Source organism: Prunus mume, linkage group LG8 (genome assembly GCF_029339155.1).
Source record: "Prunus mume cultivar Tortuosa linkage group LG8, ASM2933915v1, whole genome shotgun sequence".
Classification (NCBI taxonomy): domain Eukaryota; kingdom Viridiplantae; phylum Streptophyta; class Magnoliopsida; order Rosales; family Rosaceae; genus Prunus; species Prunus mume.
In genome coordinates, this window is record NC_142705.1 from 17855475 (window position 1) to 17875197 (window position 19723).

The following is a 19723-nucleotide window of genomic DNA, read 5'->3' on the forward strand; positions in this document are numbered from 1 at the left end:
ACAAGTGCTTTTATGTGGTGGACATGGTCTGATTTCGTCATGATGCAGGTGAACCCAGATGTTATTGGAATTCTTGAAGAAGCGGGCCTAAAATTTTTATGCTCACTTGTAGTGAGCATTTGTCAGAATTTACTTGGTTATAGTTGCACACAATCCTTTCTTGCCATTTACTGAAAAGGATTGAATTTGAATATTTGACTGTTTACAAGATTTTGTTACTTTTCTATTCTGCAGATTTTAGAGCTTCCAAGCCATCCATTCTATGTAGGAGGCAATTTCATCCAGAATTTAAATCACGGCCTGGGAAGCCCTCAGCTCTCTTTTTAGGTACTAGTACAAACAAGTGAGCTTTAGATGTCATATACTCACATTTCCTGTTATAATTGGGAGACATGTATGTATTGCAACATGCATCTTTGAATTACCATGTTTCTCTGCTGTATCTCTAGTGTTTGATATAGAACTTGGGCCATGCTTGTTTCGAAGTACATTACGGATTGTCTCTTTACAATTCTCATTTACATTCAGTGATGCTCTATCAAGTCGTTAAGTCTCTGTACTTGATTTGACATCTGTGACATTGCAATTCTAGGTCTTATCTTGGCAGCAACAGGGCAATTGGAAACATATCTTGACCAGCATCCAAATACAAGTTGACAGCATTGAGTCGCTGTCTCAATATTCCCAGATAATTTTTTCAAGGTAGATTTGAATGTGGACGTGGATGGGGCCTAGTGTAGTAAAAGCTATTGTCTTATCTAATTTTGTTACTTTGATCAGTGCACTAGTAAAAAGATTGCTATAGCAGTTGTCCTCGACTTCATCATCAATGAGGTTAGCTTATAACTCTCATCTTATTAAAATACAATTTTTGCAAACTGCACAATATACTAATTTCCTAATTTCCAGTTATCCTCGACTTTATCATCAATGAGTTCCTAATTTCCAGTTACTTCGGACAAGTGATAGATAAACTTTAAGCAACTAATTAGAGATGTGCTAGCTAGCTCTTGAGTCTAATTATTCTTGCATTTTGTTAATTCCCGGTTTAGTGCATCTACTAGTGATGAATCTTATGTTATTTGTTTTTGGGAATCACTTGACATTTAGGTTGAACTTAAGCATGTAGCATTTTGTTTTTGAGACATCTTGTGAATTTGTTGGAAGAATGTTAGATATATGGATCGCTTTTGAATGCAATGAATTATTCAATGCTATAAATTTTATCTACAGAACTGTTTAAAAGAAATTAATTGTGATTTCATATTGTAATACAATAAATAAAGAACAATACAATAAATAAAGAACACAGAGAGGTAAACCTAATTAGTTACCAATTTTTTGAAAAACATTAGTGACCAAGCAAGTAGTGTTAAATAACCCGCCTTCTAGATCTTGTTCTTTGATGTAACCAACAGCAATAGACTAAACTAGCAAATATTAAAACACTTAGAAACACACAAGAATTATATTGGTTCGGCAAAACTTTTGCCTACGTCCAGTTGTGATTTCTCTAGATAGAGAAATCACCGCTCCTTTGATTAATAATAGAGATTACAGAACTTTTGCAACCCTAGAACTAAACTCAAAACTCTTGGCTGTCTCTGGCTATTTTTCCTCGCTAAAAATAAGCCTTGCCACACCCTATTTATAGATATAGAGTTGGCTTACATGCCCTAAGGCTGATTGAATTCCTATTCCTAAGTGGATTAGGAAAGTACACTTATCCAAATCCTAATAGACTTCTGGAAATCCCAACCCAAATTGAATAAGGAAAACTGAAATTTTTTCCTAATCCTTCTAGGACAAGAATTGGTATACCTCTAATTTTCCTAAAACAATCCTAAACCAACTAGGACATATTTGATGAGCCAAAATCCTAACAATCTCCACCTTGGTGAGTCAAACCAAGTCCTGATCGTTGCACTCCAGAGTATCTTTGAACCTCCTTGAAGCGGCTCTGGAAATCTTCAAAAGTCTTCACCTTGGCAATCTTCTTCTTGCCTCATTGCACCTCAAGTGAGGAGGTGCTCCACTTTAATCAATCAACGAGATTGATCAAGTTCAAGCAATGCTTGAACTTCTTGCCTGACACTATCTTTGTAAGGAAATCTGCGGCATTGTCATCCGTATGAATCTTTTCAATCCAAATCTCCTCAGACTCCACCCAATTTCTGATTCTGTGATATCTTGCTTCAATGTGCTTTGATCTTCCAGAAAAAACTTGATTCTTTGCCAAGTGAATGACACTTTGACTATCACACTTCAGCTTCACACAATCTTGGGTGATTCCCATTTGACTTACCAAGCCATTAAGCCAAATTGCTTCCTTTCTAGCTTCGGCCAATGCAATATACTCTGCCTCTGTGGTCGACAAAGCTGTAATTGATTGCAATAGTGCCCTCCAACTGATCGGTCCTCTTGCACATGTAAACACATAACTAGAAGTTGACCTTCTCTTGTCCAAGTCCCCTGCATAATCAGCATCCACATATCCCAACACCCTTGCATTTTCTTTTTGCTTCTCAAACATAATCCTTTGTCGCCAAGAACCCTTCCAATAACGCAAAATCCACTTGACTGCATCCCAATGTTGCTTCCCTGGATTTGCCATGTATCTGGAAACGGCACTGATTGCTTGAGCTATGTCGGGATGTGTGCATACCATTGCATACATAAGGCAGCCCACAACATTAGCATAAGGCACCTCTATTACTTGCTACTCTTCCTCGGACTTAGGACATTGTTGCGCACTTAACTTGAAATGAGCTGCCAAAGGAGTCGAAACTATTTTTGCTTCTTGCATGTTGAACTTCTCAAGAACCCTCTTAATATACTTGGCTTGTGATATCCAGATCCTTCTAGTGGTCCTATCTCTCTGAATTTCCATGCCAAGGATCTTCTGTGCTGCACCTAGATCCTTCATGTCAAACTCCTTGCTCAACATCTTCTTCAAGTCTTGAATTCTAGACTTGTCTTGACAAGCGATTAGCATGTCATCCACATATAGCAATAGCAATATGATTATCCCATCTTGGAACACAGGATAGTACACACAACAGTCAAATAAACATCTTCTAAAATTAATTTTCAGCATGAAGTAATCGAACCTCTTGTACCACTGTCTTGGAGACTGTTTCAGGCCATACAAGGGACTTTCTTAGTTGACATACTAGGTTCTCTTTCCCATATTCAACAAACCCTTCTGGTTGAGCCATGAAAATTGTCTCCTCTAGATCCCCGTGAAGAAACGCTGTCTTCACATCCATATGCTCAATCTCCATGTCATGCTGAGTTGCCATTGCTAAAAGCAATCAGATAGAAGTATGCTTGACTACAGGTGAAAAGATCTCATCATAATCCACCCCTTCCTTTTGTGAGTACCTTTTAGCCATGAGCCTTGCTTTGAATCTCACGGCATCTTGTTCATGTAGTCATTCCTTTTTCCTAAACACCCACTTGCATCCAACTAGCTTTCTGTCTTTGGGCTTAGGAACCAACTCCCAAACAGAGTTCTTGTAAAGAGACTCCATTTCTTCTGTCTTAGCACTTATCCAACTATCTCGCTCATCACTTGCTATAACTTCTCGATAAGTAGTTGGATCTCCTTGACCAATGTTGAGAGCATAATTAACCTCGTCTTGGTCAAACCCAAACCTGTCAGGTTTTTTCTTGTTCCGATTAGGTTTGTCCAGTGCTATGCATCTCTGGAATGCAGGTGGATTGTTGGTTGGAGTTCGAACCCTCGGGATGTCTGGCGGATTAGAGTGCCTTCAATCTGCCCTGTTTCTTGCTCCACCTAATTCCTAACTGGTGAACGATGTTGATGCTCTTCTTCCTCAAAACCATCATATTCGGCATCTTGCCCAATTTGCTCCACCTGAGCTTCTTCTTCGTCTGAACTGATTAACGGAATCTTTGTTGCTTCAATTTCAGCATCGTCTTTCTTCTCCCTACTGCTCTCGACTTTATTCAGAGGCATGGTTGTCTCATCAAAGACAACATCTCGGCTGACAACCTTTTTCCTGTTGTTGATATCCCAAAGCTTGAAACCCTTCACTCCTTTCTCAAAACCTAAGAATATGCAATGTGTAGACTTTGGTTTGAGCTTGGACCTTTCATCACTTGGAATATGTGCGTAAGTACAGCCGAATACCCTGAGCTTGGAATAGTCCACCGGCTTCTCAGACCATACCTCTTCTACACTCTTAAAACCGAGAACTGTAGATGGTGATCTGTTAATCAAATAACTTGCATGATTAACAGCCTTTGGCCAAAAACTATCAGGCAATCCTGCATGAAATCACATGCTCCTCTCTCTCCATGAGAGTTCGGTTCATCCTCTCAGCAGCTCCATTTTGTTGGGGATTCTTCTTTACTGTGAAGTGCCTTGTGATGCCTTCTTGCTTGTAGTAATCGGTAAACTCATTACTTGTATATTCACCTCCATTGTCACTTCTCAGGTACTTGATCTTTCTTCCAGTTTGATTCTCGGTTTCTGTTTTCCATTCCTTGAACTTTGCAAAAACCTCGGATTTCTGCTTCATGAAATAAACCCAAACCTTCCTAGAAAAATCATCCATGAAAGTAACAAAATACTTGGCTCCACCATTTGATTTGGTTGGTGCAGGGCCTCAAACATCTGAGTGAATATAGCTGAGTTGCTCATTACTTTGGTTATCTGCACTGCTACTCGTGAATGATACCTTCCTTTGCTTTCCAAGAGCACAATATTCACAAAAGTCCAGTTTGCAAGATGACACGCCTTCCAACAGGCATTGCTTGTGCAGTTCTTGCAACCCTTTCTGGCTTATGTGCCCAAGCCTATGATGCTAGAGTTCAGTCTTGTCTTCTATACCTTGATTTATAGAAACAACTACTCCCCCGACTATAGTGGTCCCAATTAACTTATACAACTTATTGGGTTGTAAGTCACCCCGCATTACCACTAGTGATCCTTTGGCTACCCTGAGTCTTCCCTTTTTAGATTCGTACCCATAGCTGGCCTCATCTAAAGTACCCAAGGAAATCAAATTCTTTCTTAGTCTATTGACATATCTAACGTTCCCCAAAACTTGTATCATCCCATTAAACATTCTGATTCGAACAGTGCCGATTTCTTTTACAGGACATGAAGAATCGTCCCCCATTAAAACTTCCCCGCTACTGACTTTTTTGTAAGTATTGAACCATTCTCTTACTGCACAATATGAAAAGTGCATCCGGTATCCAAAATCCAATTTGTGAAAGCCTTGGAGCTTGATATTACTGAAAGAAGCTCCCCGTCACTCTCATGCTCAGTGACTGCACTAGCTGAACCCGAGCTTCCTTCCCTCTTGGCTTTCTTCTCTTTCCAAATCTTGTAGTTCCTCTTCCAATGATCGGCTGAACCACATTCGAAGCAACCTTCCTTCTTTTCCTTTTTCTTCTTGGATTTTGACCTACCTCTATTGCCTGTTTTCTCTTCCTTTGTCTTTTCCCGCCCCCTCTCCTTGCCTTTGGCATAAAGGCCTTGAGAGCTTTCAGTTATATCATCTAATTTAGCATATGACTAAAGAGCTTGAATCACGTCTTCAAGCTTCAGGGACTCTTTTCCAAACATTGGAGTTGTTCGAAAGTGCTTGAAAGACGAAGGTAGAGACCTCAGCAAGATGATAGCCATATCATCATCTTTGTAAGTTTCTTCGACCTTTTGAAGATTAGTTATGCAATTCTGAAACTTGCATACGTAATCTTCAATATCACCTCCTTCTTCCAGTCGAAGTCGGAATAGTTCATCCTTTAGAAAAAGTTTATTAGACACGATTTTGCCTATATAAACATTGTCCAACTTTTCCCATGCTACTTGGGCAGTCATCTTTTCGGTGATGTGTGACCGAACTGATCTTGTGAGATGGATCTCAATGGAACTCTTGGCCTTCTTGAGAACCTTGGTCAATGTTGCGTCTGTCATGCCTGTCGGCTTCTCATCGCTGAGTGCATCATCCAAATATTGCTGTATCAGTATGTTCTTCATCATCCTTTGCCAATCCGTGAAGTCATCCTTGCCGTCAAAGGGGTTTAACGCAGGTCCTAGATCCGCATTCATCTTCCCTTTAGACATCGTAGAACCCCTTAACCTAGGCTCTTGATACCACTTGTTAAATAACCCGCCTTCTAGATCTTGTTCTTTGATGTAACCAACGACAATAGACTAAACTAGCAAATACTAAAACACTTAGAAACACACAAGAATTATACTGGTTCGGCAGAACTTTTGGCTACGTTCAGTTGTGATTTCTCTAAATAGAGAAATCACCGCTCCTTTGATTAATAATAGAGATTACAGAATTTTTGCAACCCTAGAACTAATCTCAAAACTCTCAGGCTGTCTCTGGCTGTTTTTCCTCTCTAAAAATAAGCCTTGCCACACCCTATTTATAGATATAGAGTTGGCTTACATGTCCTTAGGCTGATTGAATTCCTATTCTTAAGTGGATTAGGAAATTACACTTATCCAAATCCTAATAGATTTCTGGAAATCCCAACCTAAATTGAATAAGGAAAACTGAAATTCTTTCCTAATCCTTCTAGGACAAGAATTGGTATACCTCTAATTTTTGTAAAACAATCCTAAACCAACTAGGACATATTTGACGAGCCAAAATCCTAACAAGTAGATCACTAATGTGGGCATGTGACCCAATTTCAGTGACCAAAATGCATGTTTTGGTGACCAAATTGTAAGCCCTTTAGTGACCAAATTTGTGGTCCCTAATAGTGTTTTTATTAGTGACCAGACAGGGATAGTCACTAATTCTGTGTTGTAGTGACCAATAGTAGACATTGGACACTAAGTAGAATTTGTGGCGAGTGACCACCCAATGACCAGCAATATTTGGACACTGATTGCTTTGGTGATCAGATGACCAAAAGGGTGGTTCTTGTGACCAAGTGGGTGGCCACGAATACCTTTTTTTCTTGTACTCTCTCTCTCTCTCTCTCTCTCTCTCTCTCTCTACAAGTGATAATGGGGAATGGGGAAGAAGACGGAAGTCAAAGCTGACATTCCGGATGGATTGTTCTCTTTGAAGTTTCCATGGGGTGGGTGATGATATAATGTTATTGTGCAAAATAAGGTTGGGGATGGGAATAGCACTCAAGAAGATAGGCACCACCAAAATGGGTATATTGAATTTACAAGGGTTCAACAAACTGAAAATTGAAATAACACATAATTGGAAATGAAAGGCACTCCATGGTTTTCCCATTTCTATCTTATGCATCGAGGTGCAGATCATTAGGGTGAATTGATCATGGCCCAACATCATGGGGGGGATTATTATAGGTCGCAATAGTGGGGGCACACCAGACTAAATATGATTAATAAAGTCACATTCCTCTAGGTGGGTTAGACCAACTGGTTTAGGGTAGCAAGCTCACCCCCTTACATCCAAGTTTGACTTCGTGAATAGATTATTTAGTGTAGTTTAGACTATCACTTGTAATAAATAAAAAAAGATCACATTCCTCCATATACACCTTCAAGTTGCAAGAACTCTGAATCGTTTCTCTCGCACTCGCTTATGTTGCTTCCAAAGGATTGGCACCTACATTGCTATCACCTTACATAGGATGGCTATAACCAACTTCCACACGGCTCACTAGATAGGCTTGATCAAATTCCATGGAAGGATTGGAAGCTTCTCTTGCTCTACAACATTTGTCAACGAAAAAAAAAAAAAAACAACATTTAGAAGCGATAGGGCACAACTTTTCCCCTCTTCTCATAGGGACTCGATTAGTTTTTCGCTCAAAATATTCAAAGGATTAAACGATAATATTAAACAAAAATATCAAGCGATTTGATGTCCACAATGAGTAATATTATATAAGCAAAAAGTCACTTTTGGTCCCTATAGTTTCTCACTTTTACCACTTTGGTCCCTGTCGTTTCAATTTGGTCAATTTTGTCCCTGTAATTTCAATTTGAAGCAATTCAAGAACAATTCTCAATTTCTGTCAAATTTTTGTAACTTCTGTTAATTATGGAAGGGCAATTTTGTCCAAAAATTATTAAAAAATTTATTCATTTTTAAAAATTAATCCCCACCCAACCCTAGTCAGCCACCACCTCCTTGTCACCCAACCATGACCCCAACCATCCAAGCCCGCCCAAACTCCAAACCCCAAAAAAGAAAAAAAATCCAAATGAGAAGAGGGTTCAGATCAAGCATGAAGTAGGTGATCATGAGGATGGGGATGGCGTCTCCCCTTTCTTCTTCCTTTCTCTCTAAAAATAAAAAAAAATTCCAAACAATGGATTCAACCAATTTCTGTCACCAACGATCGCCATCATCGGATCGGTTGCTCAGCTTCTTCTCATTCTTGCCACCTTCCTCTGCCGCCACCGTTGCTTTTTCTTCCTCTCTCTCTCAAAAATAAAAAATAAAAATCCAAACGATGGATTCAACCCGTTTCTTTCACCAACGATCGCCATCGTCGGATCGGTTGCTCAGCTTCTTCTCATTCTCGCCACCCTCCTCCGCCGCCACCGAGGAGGAGCTCAACGAGGCCAAGATCTTCGTTGTCATCAAGGCCCATCCCTTCGATTCCGAGATCTTCGTAGTCACATCCCATGCGGACTTCGAGAAAGTTCGAGAGCTTGGCTTTGATGAAGGTTCCCATGTTGTCTCATGCGGTAGAGAAGCATTGGAGAAACGAAGACCTTACTGATGTTGTTAATGATGATGATAATGATGGAGACGACGAGATGCTGCCGCTGCATGAGCTGGTGGGAAGAAGAAGAAGAATCCATGAGCTCCAAGAGGTCGTCGGGGTCTAGCTACATCGTTAGATCTGGAAAGAGGGAGGTTGGTTGAGGATGGGAATAGGGTGGGCGAGGTGTGGGGCTGAGTTTTGTGTTTTCCGGGCGAAGGGGTGGGGCTGGACCTATGGATGGGAATGGGTGTCGGGTTTGGATGGAGATGGGTTGGGAATGGATATCTGTGAGGGCATTTTCCCTTCTGTTTGGTCGAATAAGAAAGTTTATGGATGGTGGGCGATGTCTAGGTGCTAGTTGGTGGACAGTAGTTTTTGGCGATGGCTAAGTGGTGGTCTATGGACGATGGTTTTTAGGGATGGTTGGGTTGGGGTGACGGTGAAGGGGTGGGGCTAGGAGGGGAGGGGTTTAGCTTTTAATTTTTATATATTTGATTTTAATGTTTTAAAATTATTTTTAAAGAAAATAATAATTTGTGGACAGAATTGCCCCTCTATAATTAACAGAAGTTACAAAAATTTGACAGAAATTGAGGATTGTCCTTGAATCACTTCAAATTGAAACTACAGGGACAAAATTGACCAAATTGAAACGACATGGACCAAAGTGGTAAAAGTGAAAAACTATAGGGACCAAAAGTGACTTTTTGCCTATTATATACACTTGTTTTTGAATTGATCAGAGAAAGAATGAAGGTTACCGTTTTGACCCTGTCTCTCATTTCTAACAAAAAAATTAGGGTTTCTGTTCATCAGGTTGTCATAGGCTAACTTCAAAAATTCTTTCATCCTGGCTTCCTTAGTAAATTCAAATGACTACCATATCAGCTCCTTTAGTTCACCATCAATACCCTGCATGCATATTCACCTCTGAAATATCATTGCTACATTCAACAATATATGAAGACTTAATTCCGTTTTCTATTCGGTGGTGTTGATCTTGTGATTCTCCTCGCCTCGGCCTAGGCATAGATAAACCAAGATTGCATAGTGAAAGAATGAAAATGAAACAAATTTAAAGCTTGAAAGTGAAAAATAACTTAAAGTTATTGTTGGTTTTAGTTTTCATTTTCAAAAGTAGTCCATACACATTGTTCCACCTCCCTCCTACCATCGTTCCCCTACCGTCCTTCATTGCTCCTTTTTTTCAAATATTTCCTGTGTCTTTATCTCTATCAAGAAAAAAAAGAGAAAAACTTACCATCTCAACATTTGTATCCGTAGGAAAATCTTCGCAAAGTTCAAGTGAGATGAAAATATCTCCAATCATGGCCGTTGGCACTCTTTTCAGCTTTGCTTGAACTTAATTGTGCTACATGTGACTAGAAATGCAAATCGATTATGTGAGAGTGACTGGTCAAGGCCCTAAGCCACCAGAACAACCTATGAGAGAAAGATTTGATGTTTCGGACCTCAATCTTTGAGAGAGAATTTTCTTATGTACCAATCAAACCAGTAAGTCACTAAAAAAACTTGAGAAATTAGCAACATCTCTATATAAATTATGTGAATCATTATTTTCACTTGCTACAAGTGGCACCTTTTTTTATATGGAGGTGGAAAGTACCGATGAAATGCTTATCTGTGAAGTACTCCTAGATATTTTCACGAAGAGAGATAGTGAGAGAGTTAACTCTCCACTCCCTTGATTTCGATCCTTTGGTATATACCATGTTGGTGTTGTGATTGGTTGCTGTTTTCTTCTTGGTGTACAAGCGGACTCGGGTGTGAACCACTACAACACAATCACAATACAATTGCAATAACAAATCAACAATGCTACCTCACTATGATATAATCATAAAAAGTTCATAGAAAATCTCAATACCAAATGCAAGAATCAATTGACAAAGAACAAACACATTTGTTGTTTCAAACAAATAAAATCAATCACAATACTTCACTTTCTACACAAAATATAGACGAAATCAATCACAATTCCAATTTCAGTAATCAAATTCAATTTAACATCAAAAATTACATATTCCCAACAATTCATTATCTGGAGAAGCTGTTCTTGAAGAGGGCATGTAAACCCTGACTTCAAAACCCCCTAAAATTGGACAAAAATGCTCAAACAATGGCCACCTACTGCCAAGACATGCTGTCATATTCAAAAAAGATGGTTTTGTTTGGGTTTGTTTAGGTTGCATAAGGGATTCGAAGAGAGACGAAGTTGGAGTTTGGATTTGGGTAGAGAAGAAAACAGAGAGGAAGAGGAAGAATTGAGTTTTGAGGGCAAAGCTGTGGGTTTTGCAAGTTGTTATTGTTCTTCTTCTTCGTGAGAAGAGGCGTACTTAACTAGAGAGAGAGAGAGAGAGAGAAACCAAAAACTAACCAAAAGTGTTATCTAGTCGATAAGTGGGCAATAAGTATGTATTTATAGGTGATATTTGAAAATTTGTGGGGAAATGTGGTATTTCCAGTTAAAATTAAAAAAATGGTGGCATTAAGCGCCATTTCCCAAAAAAATATATATATGTAAATTACATATCCAATAATGTACCTATGAAAAATAAAAATAAAAATATATACGTATAAAAATATAAATATATTATTTAAATAAAATATAGGTATATTATTTACCAAAAAAATTAAAAAACAATTAAGTCAGTTACTTTGTAATTGAAATTTCCGTACACTTTTCCTAAATTAAAAATAGGTACACAATAATTTATAGAAAATATAGGTACATTATTTACTCATAGGTAAATTATTTTACAATATACCTATAAATGTGTATAGGTGCATTATTTGGAGCGGAAAAATAGGTTCAATTAAAAAACAAAATTGGTACACTGTTTTACTAGTTACGTTATTAGAGAAAAGATAAGGTACATTATTTGGAGAGAGAAAATAGGTTTATTAAAAAAAATATATAGGAACACTGTTTTACTAGGTACATTATTAGAGAAGAAAAAAAAAGGTACATTATTTAGAGAGAGAAAATAGGTTCATTTAAAAAAAATTGTTTTTCATAAAACAAACAATAAAAATATGATCAAATTACTTTTCATAAAACAAATAAAATGTACTTTATTCAGAGAAAAAAAGGGTACATTATTGGAAGAAAAAAATGGGTGCATTATTTAGAGAAAAAATAGGTTCATTTTAAAAAAATATATTTTTTTCATAAAACAAACAATAAATAGATTATCAAAATATTTTTCAACATAATTAGAATGTACACTATTATTCATAAAACTATAATAAAATAGATTACTAGTAGTATATTTCATAAAAGGAAAAGAACATAATATTTTTATTAAATAAACCAAAACGTTAATCACATGTAGATTACTAATACGTTAATGTTGAATTTAATTTCAAATAAGTTTCTAAATTAATTCCTACATCCATTACAACCATTTGAAGATCTTTCCAAATTCAATGTGTGTCATTAATTACACCCCCACATAACACGTTAACTTGTAAATAGGGGTAGTTTTGGAATCTGAAAAATAGAATAAATCATATTTTAAGCTAGATTAGATAACTTGCTTACTTGAATCCTAGTCATTGGGTTTCATTTGAAAAAATTGGGTATTTTAAATAGAAAAATAAAGGAAAGGGTTGTAAGTGATTGAAAATGAATTTTATGGGTCTAAGCTCAATTTACTATAAAAATATATATATTAAGCCGTTCTACTATTAATAGTACCGATAGCGAATCTTTGTGATAAAACTCCATACATACTGGGTGTGGGCTGCTAGTCTCTCTCTGAAATCTTGAAACCAAGTGATCAACCAAAGTTTTTTAATATGTTAATTTTGGTGACATTGAAAAATTATTAATCTCATTGATGGGAAATTGAAGAACCAAAAATTAACCCCATTGATGGGAAATTTGTCATCAATACTTCTGAATTTGGTATTAGTTGAATCCTGTTTTACTCATTGAATTTGAACTAGGCTTCATTTGGCAAAATTCCAGTAAAAAAATCTTCAAGATTTTTGTAGCAATGAAGGAAATGCAATGTTAACAATTGTAGTAGAGAAAGCTTTTTGCCGCAAGTCTTTATGTCTGCAACAACACTGGAATTCTGTGTTATTATTTTGATTAGTAACTTTGAGTAGTAATGAAAGATATGTAGGAGAGGTTATGAAGTTTTGATGTTGTATTCGGCTAACAAAGTAGAAAAAATTGAAGCAGAGGGATCTTCAAGAACTACTTATTTGAAGAGACAATTTAACATCAATCCTTGATAACTCTAAAAAATACATGAACTTAAGATTTAACCATCAAATCTGCTCAAACATTCGAATGATACACAAATGAAATCCAGTACATGAATTATAATACACTTCAACACACTTGGATTTGAAATGGGATTGTTTCTCAAGAATTGATGAGGTTTGCGATGTGGAATTGCAACTTGCTATTCCAAACTTGAAGAACTAACTCTGTATGCACATCCTCATAAAATTCTTCAGAGCAGAACTCAACCTCCTCATCAATGTGCTGAAAATAGGGAAACAATATTAAACTAGAAAAATAATACTCATCAGCTTATACTAAAATGGAAAGTGACAAATGGTGGCCAGTCTCAGTACGAAATTTTGTCAACTGGAAAAAAAAAAGGGCAATATACAAAACACTCTAGATCTAAAGAGAAGGATGCATGAACTTCTAAACACAATAAGTTACACCACATTGAAAGTGTTCATCCAATGCGGTAAATGTGAGAATCCTATCAGTAAAGAATGTGACCATGCTGACCAGTATTCCTATCAGTATAATTTAACAAAACAAAAACATGATCATATCACTAAAAACAGAAAAGTTCCTTCAATTCCTATATATCATCAGATGGAGACACAAAATACATTAAAGAAACCTATCAGAAACCCAATTAACGTAAATCCTAGCCATCTAGAAATCCCGTCTTAATGATTTCCTTTGTGTGATTTGACTTGCAAGAAGAAGTATTTTGTTCAACAAAAGAGAGGGGGTGAAGAGAACGATGTAGAAATATAAGTGTACATTTCTCTCTAATATTTTAGAGCACCCAGGGGTCTCCTTATTTTAGGATCAAGACAGGAGCATTTTTGGAGTTGGGTTCCTGACATTCACTCTAAATTTTAACTTAGAATCTCATTTAGGGAGGAGCCCATTGGAGATTCTCTAATGAGATACCACATCAAAATTAGGCTGTTTGTTTTGTTTTCGTCTACTATATCGCAATGATAGAACACTTGAATTAACATAACCTCAAACACAAATGAAATACATTGTAAATTCTTGTCAAATCGAAGCTTAAACAATCTTCACACGTAATTTTCTTTGTTTATATCATTAGAATCTAATTTGATCATGCTAACTCAATTTAATTCTTTCCTTAATATGACATAATATGGCATATTGTTTTTAGTAATAAGATTTACTTAATATAGAAGTTGGAGATGGCAACATATATATACTCACCTCTGCACTTCTCTGTGTTAACATCATATCTCTATTATCTCATTAGAATTCGGTCTCCTATTCAAAAGAAAAAAATGTGTATCATTGAGATGGCAATCAGGTTTGAAAAAGAAACACTTTAATTGTTATATTATTGACTAAACACCAGTGAGCATTCAGGAGCATACCTTTTTTCGTGAATGTTCCCTATAGTGCTATTGAGGTCCCCCATCCACTCAGACTTTCCCAACTCTGTGTACACTTGAATTACAGAATGTGTGTTGACAACCTTAGAAGCAAATGTTCTTAAATCTGGACAATTTCTAACCCTCAATTCCATCAAAGATGGCAACTTCAAAGTATAAGCTTCAGTCGAAAAACAGATAAGGTTTCGTAGATCTTCAAGCATCATGGAATTCAGTCGAGGAAATGTAATTTCCTGATCAGCACATTCAGTGTCTGCTTTTGCAATAACGTGTTCAATCTTCTCACAATTCCCAATTTTTAAGTCCTTTAAACTGACAAGGAGCTTGGCTACAGTTGACAAGAACAAATATCGCAAACTGCCACAGTAGGATACACTTAAGAATGTCAAGTTTCCGAAGCCTGTGATATGTTGTGAACCGCCGGTTTCCCATACGTGCATTAAACTTGGCAATTTGTTTAACAACAAGTGACACAACTTATTGAATGCTTGAACATTGTGGCTTTCCACAGCCTTTGGTCCCTTGAGTTGGAAAACAACTTCCAATGACTCACAATATTGTACAGAAAGACGTTCTAGATTATCGTAATCATTTGAGTCTTGATCAAGATTTGTTGGTGCAACCTAGAAAATCAAACATGAATTGAGCAATTGTATATAATTTATATAATTTCAATATGGCAATGTCATTTTCATTCTCAATTGTAGCTTACCTCTTGATTGACTGGACGTGGCAATATATGAACAATATTTCTTCTTGAAGTAGGTTTGGTCATTGGGCCACATGAATAAGGTGTACATCCACATGATCCTGATGAAATACCTTCATCTTCATCTTCATCTTCGTGATGAGCTGTTGAATCTTTCTCCAACTTTTTTATTTGTGGAATTACTGAAGCCAATGTCTTCAGTTTGTCGCATAGTCCCACCAACATAATTTTGGCGGCTGACCATAAAGAAGTAGAAGCATCAGGACAAAGACTCTCAAGACTCGGAAGCCCCACCAGATCAAAACTATTTAGTTTGGGAAACAAAGTCATGCCCGTCTGATCCTCTTTTTCATTTTCATTTGTGGGTCTGACTATAGTTTCCATTTTTTCACAGTACATTATGTTGAGCTCTTCAAGATTCACAAGTTGCCTGGCAATTGAATGTGGGAACACATATTGGAGATCATCAGCACGTCCTATTTTAAAATATCTTAAGTTTTGGAAGCCCTGGAATCCACGCGGAATGTTCTTCCAAAGGTGTTGACATGTAAGTGAAATCTCCAATTGTCGTAAATGAGAAAATGCTGGAACTGCCTGCCCATCCCTAACCATATGGCCTTTCAGATCAAAGAACACATCTACAATGCCATCGAAATATTCTAGTTTCACTTCTTCAAGATTTTGTAACCATAAAATGCACTTTGATGGAAATACTGCTCTTTCAAAGCTTCTAGAAGGTTGATGCTCATCATATGAAGTTCCTACCACATTTTGATCCTTAGGCGTTGTTACCTGAAAAGATTCATTAATTAATAAATATTTAAAGAAACATTTTGTATATTCAAAAATGAAATTAATAACAAGCTCAATTATTATTATTTAAATTACTTCAATATGACTTCATATTAAAATACTAATAAAACCAAATTTTAATCGGAGGACTAGTCAGTTTCTAGATTCTTTATGCTGATACTATTCAGACGAAACCTCTCCTCTACTGTGCACTGCTTTGCAGAATAATAATCACATAAAAGCTAGACTTTGTGGTCTCAGGTCAAACTAAATGCTTCCACGTGGCAAGAATTTTCCAGTAAACAATTTGGAGCGTGGCAATTAAGACTGTAATTTTGTTGGTGCTTGTACCGGTAGTTTATAGTTTTGATTTCTCGAATAGAAGCAATTCAGGTAAGGCAGCCCACGTGCAAACAAAAATATATGTGAACTTAAATTTCTTTGCTTCTTTAGATAGTTTGAGATTTCTAAATATATTATGTAATGAGACCATTAACAAAAATGAGTCCAAAATTTTTACAAATAAATATATGGAATGGATATATGATGATTTTCTTTGTGGTCTGCACATGTTCAATTATTTATTTATTTATTTATTTTAAAGGCAAGTGAACTAAATTCCTCATTTATCAGTATGAGAATATTTTCAGTTTTTAGGAAGAAGATGAGTAAATAATAGTCAAACTAAATTCAGACCTCATGGCAAGTAAACCAAAAATAAATAAAAATTGAGGCACAAACAATTAACAAAACAATTATACTATTCAAGCATCGAAATAATAAGTTATATATGTAACATACCTCAGGGTTGGAGTATAGCTTGTTGGCTTCGTAGAAACCAACAAATTCATCAGATAGATCTCCGAGTGTCAACTTTGTTAATTTAGGGAAAGCTATGATGTCCGATGCCGTCTCATGTTCCCTCCACTCTTTTGAGACGATTTCTTTCATTTGGGGACACCAGGAAACACTTAAGCTTTGGAGTTGAACCAAGTTGCTTGCTACTGATAGAGAAAATACATATTTTAAAACAGGGCAAAAACGTAATTCAAGAGATCTTAAGTTGATAAAAGAGCTCTGTGGAAGTTGATCGTGGCATATTGCTTTTAGCTTGGGCATCCCCCAGAGTTCGATTGATTGGATGAGAGGGAAGGCTGTTTGTTGAGTCCAACTTGCTCCATTTACAAGGTATTCTATCTCAGGGCAGTCCCAAATTGTTAAAACTTTTAAGTGTTGCAATCCCTCTTGGTCTAATTCATTGAGGACATACTTTAAATTCTTAATCTCTTTCAATATTAAATGTTCACATTTCTTAAATAAGAGTCCAACAGTTTGAATCTCCATGAATTCCGTTGCATCACTTTCAACAATATCCAACTTATTTTCGAATGCATAACAACCAGTTCTTAATGATGAATCTTTACGAACCCCTTTGATGGATATGTGGAATCTTATTGTTGTCTGAATTGTCAAGTAAAAGTCTTTTGGAAAGAAGTTGAAATCGGGTATCTCTATGACTAAAACCTTCAAATGATTAGACAAAGACATCACCTCAACAAGGCTTGCCATCCTCTTATCTTCTCTTTCTGCTGCTGATTGTTCCCATTCGCCAAAACTATTTTCCATATACAACTCTTCAAGACTAGATAAGCTCGATAAGAGACCATGTGGAATCTTCTGAAGACGATCACAATCCGTGATATCTAACAACCTTAAATGTTTAAGAAGTCCAATTTCCTCGGCAACTCTAAGATTCTAGAGCATTTACGAAAGCTGAGGATCTCTAAATTTCCCAATCTTCCTATAACATCAGATATATCTGTTAAATAACGACAACCATTTAGGGACAAGGTTTGAAGGCTCTTCAGTAGTCCTAGTGAACTTGGCAAGGCTGATATCCCATGCACGTCTACCAATGCTAAAACCTTCAGCTCTTTCATTCCTTTACACATGACGTCCATGCTATTTTCCGAATAACGTTCGCCTTCTAAGTGTAGAAGCTCAAGTTTTGGACAATCCAGACCAACTGGGATCTCATCAATATTAATTGGTATCAATGAGATTGTTGTGTAATGGTCATATATCTTTGGCCACCCTTTCTTTTCAGCATCACATCTTATTAGAAATCTATGTGGATCTCTTGAGGCAATTTGTATGGCAACATCACGAACTATGTCATGCATCTTGGTATGCTCTTCCGATTTGCCATCTAGCAACAAAAACCTTCTTTGAAGTTTGTCAACCAAAGAATGCACTCTATTTCTTGCTTCTTCCACTGAATCAGTGTTACTAAAATACCCTCGACCCCATCCATATCTAACCAAATACTCAATTGGAATATCATAATCTTCAGGAAATAAACAACAAAGCAAAAGGCATGACTTTGCTTCATCACTCTCCAATCTATCATAACTCCATTGTATGCTTGAATAAACTTTGTCATTCATTGAAGAGATGCTTCCAAGAGCTGAACTTTGTAGCTGTTTGAGGGCATCATCCCATTCATACTTCCTCTTATTTTCTAGTGCTTTCGCAACAGTTAAAATAGCAATAGGTAAACCTGCACACTCATTTGTGACTTGTTTAGCCAAATTAGGATAGTCCAAGGGTTTACCTATGATTTCACGGAAGAGTTCCCATGATTCCTCTGGTGTTAAAACTGGGATTGTAAAAATTTCTTGACTTCCCATTGCATTGCACACTTCCGAGTTTCGCGAGGTCAATAGAACTTTGCACCCTTTATGAGGTCCATAAGGAAGTCCAATAGCCTCAAAATCGAGCTCTGTCCACACATCATCTAATACAATCAGGATCTTATTTATTTCCATGAGTCTTCCGTAGAGCTGTAGTGCCCTTCCAGTTTCGCTATCCTCCCCGTCATATGTAAATCGCAGCTCGTCTGCAATTTCTGATTGAATCTTCCGAACGCTTGGGCTTTGGGACACAACTGCCATCACAACATTATCGAATACTTTCAATCCTGCCAATCTTTTGATGATTTCTTTCACCATTGTGGTTTTACCCACACCCCCCATACCACAAATCCCAATCATTCTAACTTTTTCAGTCTTCAAAACCTCTATCACGCTATTCACATATGTCATTCTAGATTTAAAATCCTTAAAACCTTCTTTGAATGTTGACCATATCATCGGTGGAGGTGCAGGATGGGCAACATTATTATTGAATGTTCTTTCTTTGTGGAGATGACGAACATCTTGTGTAATCTTAGTGGCTTTCCTACTTATGTTCCGCCGGTACAAGCATCGCCTTTTCATGCTGACTTCTTCCTCAAAATGCAACACTTTCTGAATTAACTGTCAACACTTGTTAGCCAACTTTGAACATCAGAGTTGATAACTTCACCATTCCTTTTGGCAGCGTTAACCAATTCTTGCACCCCATCTTTCATCTCAAAAAGCTGTTTAAGTTCATCCTTTAGATCTTTCATGTTGGTATCATAGTAAATCAAATAGCCAAATTCTCTGCCTATTGGTGCCACCAAGGACTCTGCAATTTTGGACGCAATTGAAATAACAATATCCATTTCCTTGTGAGATCAAAGACACGTAGATGAAATGATTATTTGTGTATCTTGTCTCCCAATCTGTACAAAGTCCAATGAAAAATAGATCAATATAAATATAGGATTGGCTGTTTTTGGCAAAATTTTATGTTGCATATATTTTATATTTATTTTACATCACTTTGTACGATTTTACCACTATCAACGATTGTACTTTAAAAAAAAAAAATTTAAAGCCATCTGACAATTGTTTACTTTGATGCATAGGTTGATTATAGTACGCCTTTTTTTGTTATTAGCTGGCCAAAAGGATTAAGTCTTACTAA

The 19723-nt window shown here is 36.8% G+C and overlaps 1 protein-coding gene and 1 long non-coding RNA gene across 2 annotated transcripts; one reads left to right on the forward strand and one right to left on the reverse strand.

Annotated features, from left to right (window-relative positions):
* The first annotated feature begins 229 nt into the window (after positions 1 to 229).
* On the forward strand, positions 230 to 859 carry LOC148914909 (uncharacterized). Its single transcript, XR_016122766.1, has 3 exons — positions 230 to 327; positions 593 to 702; positions 781 to 859. It is a non-coding gene; the product is annotated as an uncharacterized LOC148914909 (long non-coding RNA).
* Positions 860 to 12858: 11999 nt separating this feature from the next.
* Positions 12859 to 19475, reverse strand: LOC107881740 (putative disease resistance protein At4g27220). The gene is given in 6 exon segments (XM_089042992.1): positions 12859 to 13222; positions 14186 to 14242; positions 14353 to 14993; positions 15083 to 15871; positions 16673 to 17610; positions 17613 to 19475. Coding segments are annotated over 5 exon segments (3939 nt in total). The 5' UTR covers positions 19150 to 19475; the 3' UTR covers positions 12859 to 13222; positions 14186 to 14208.
* Between the last annotated feature and the right edge of the window lie 248 nt (positions 19476 to 19723).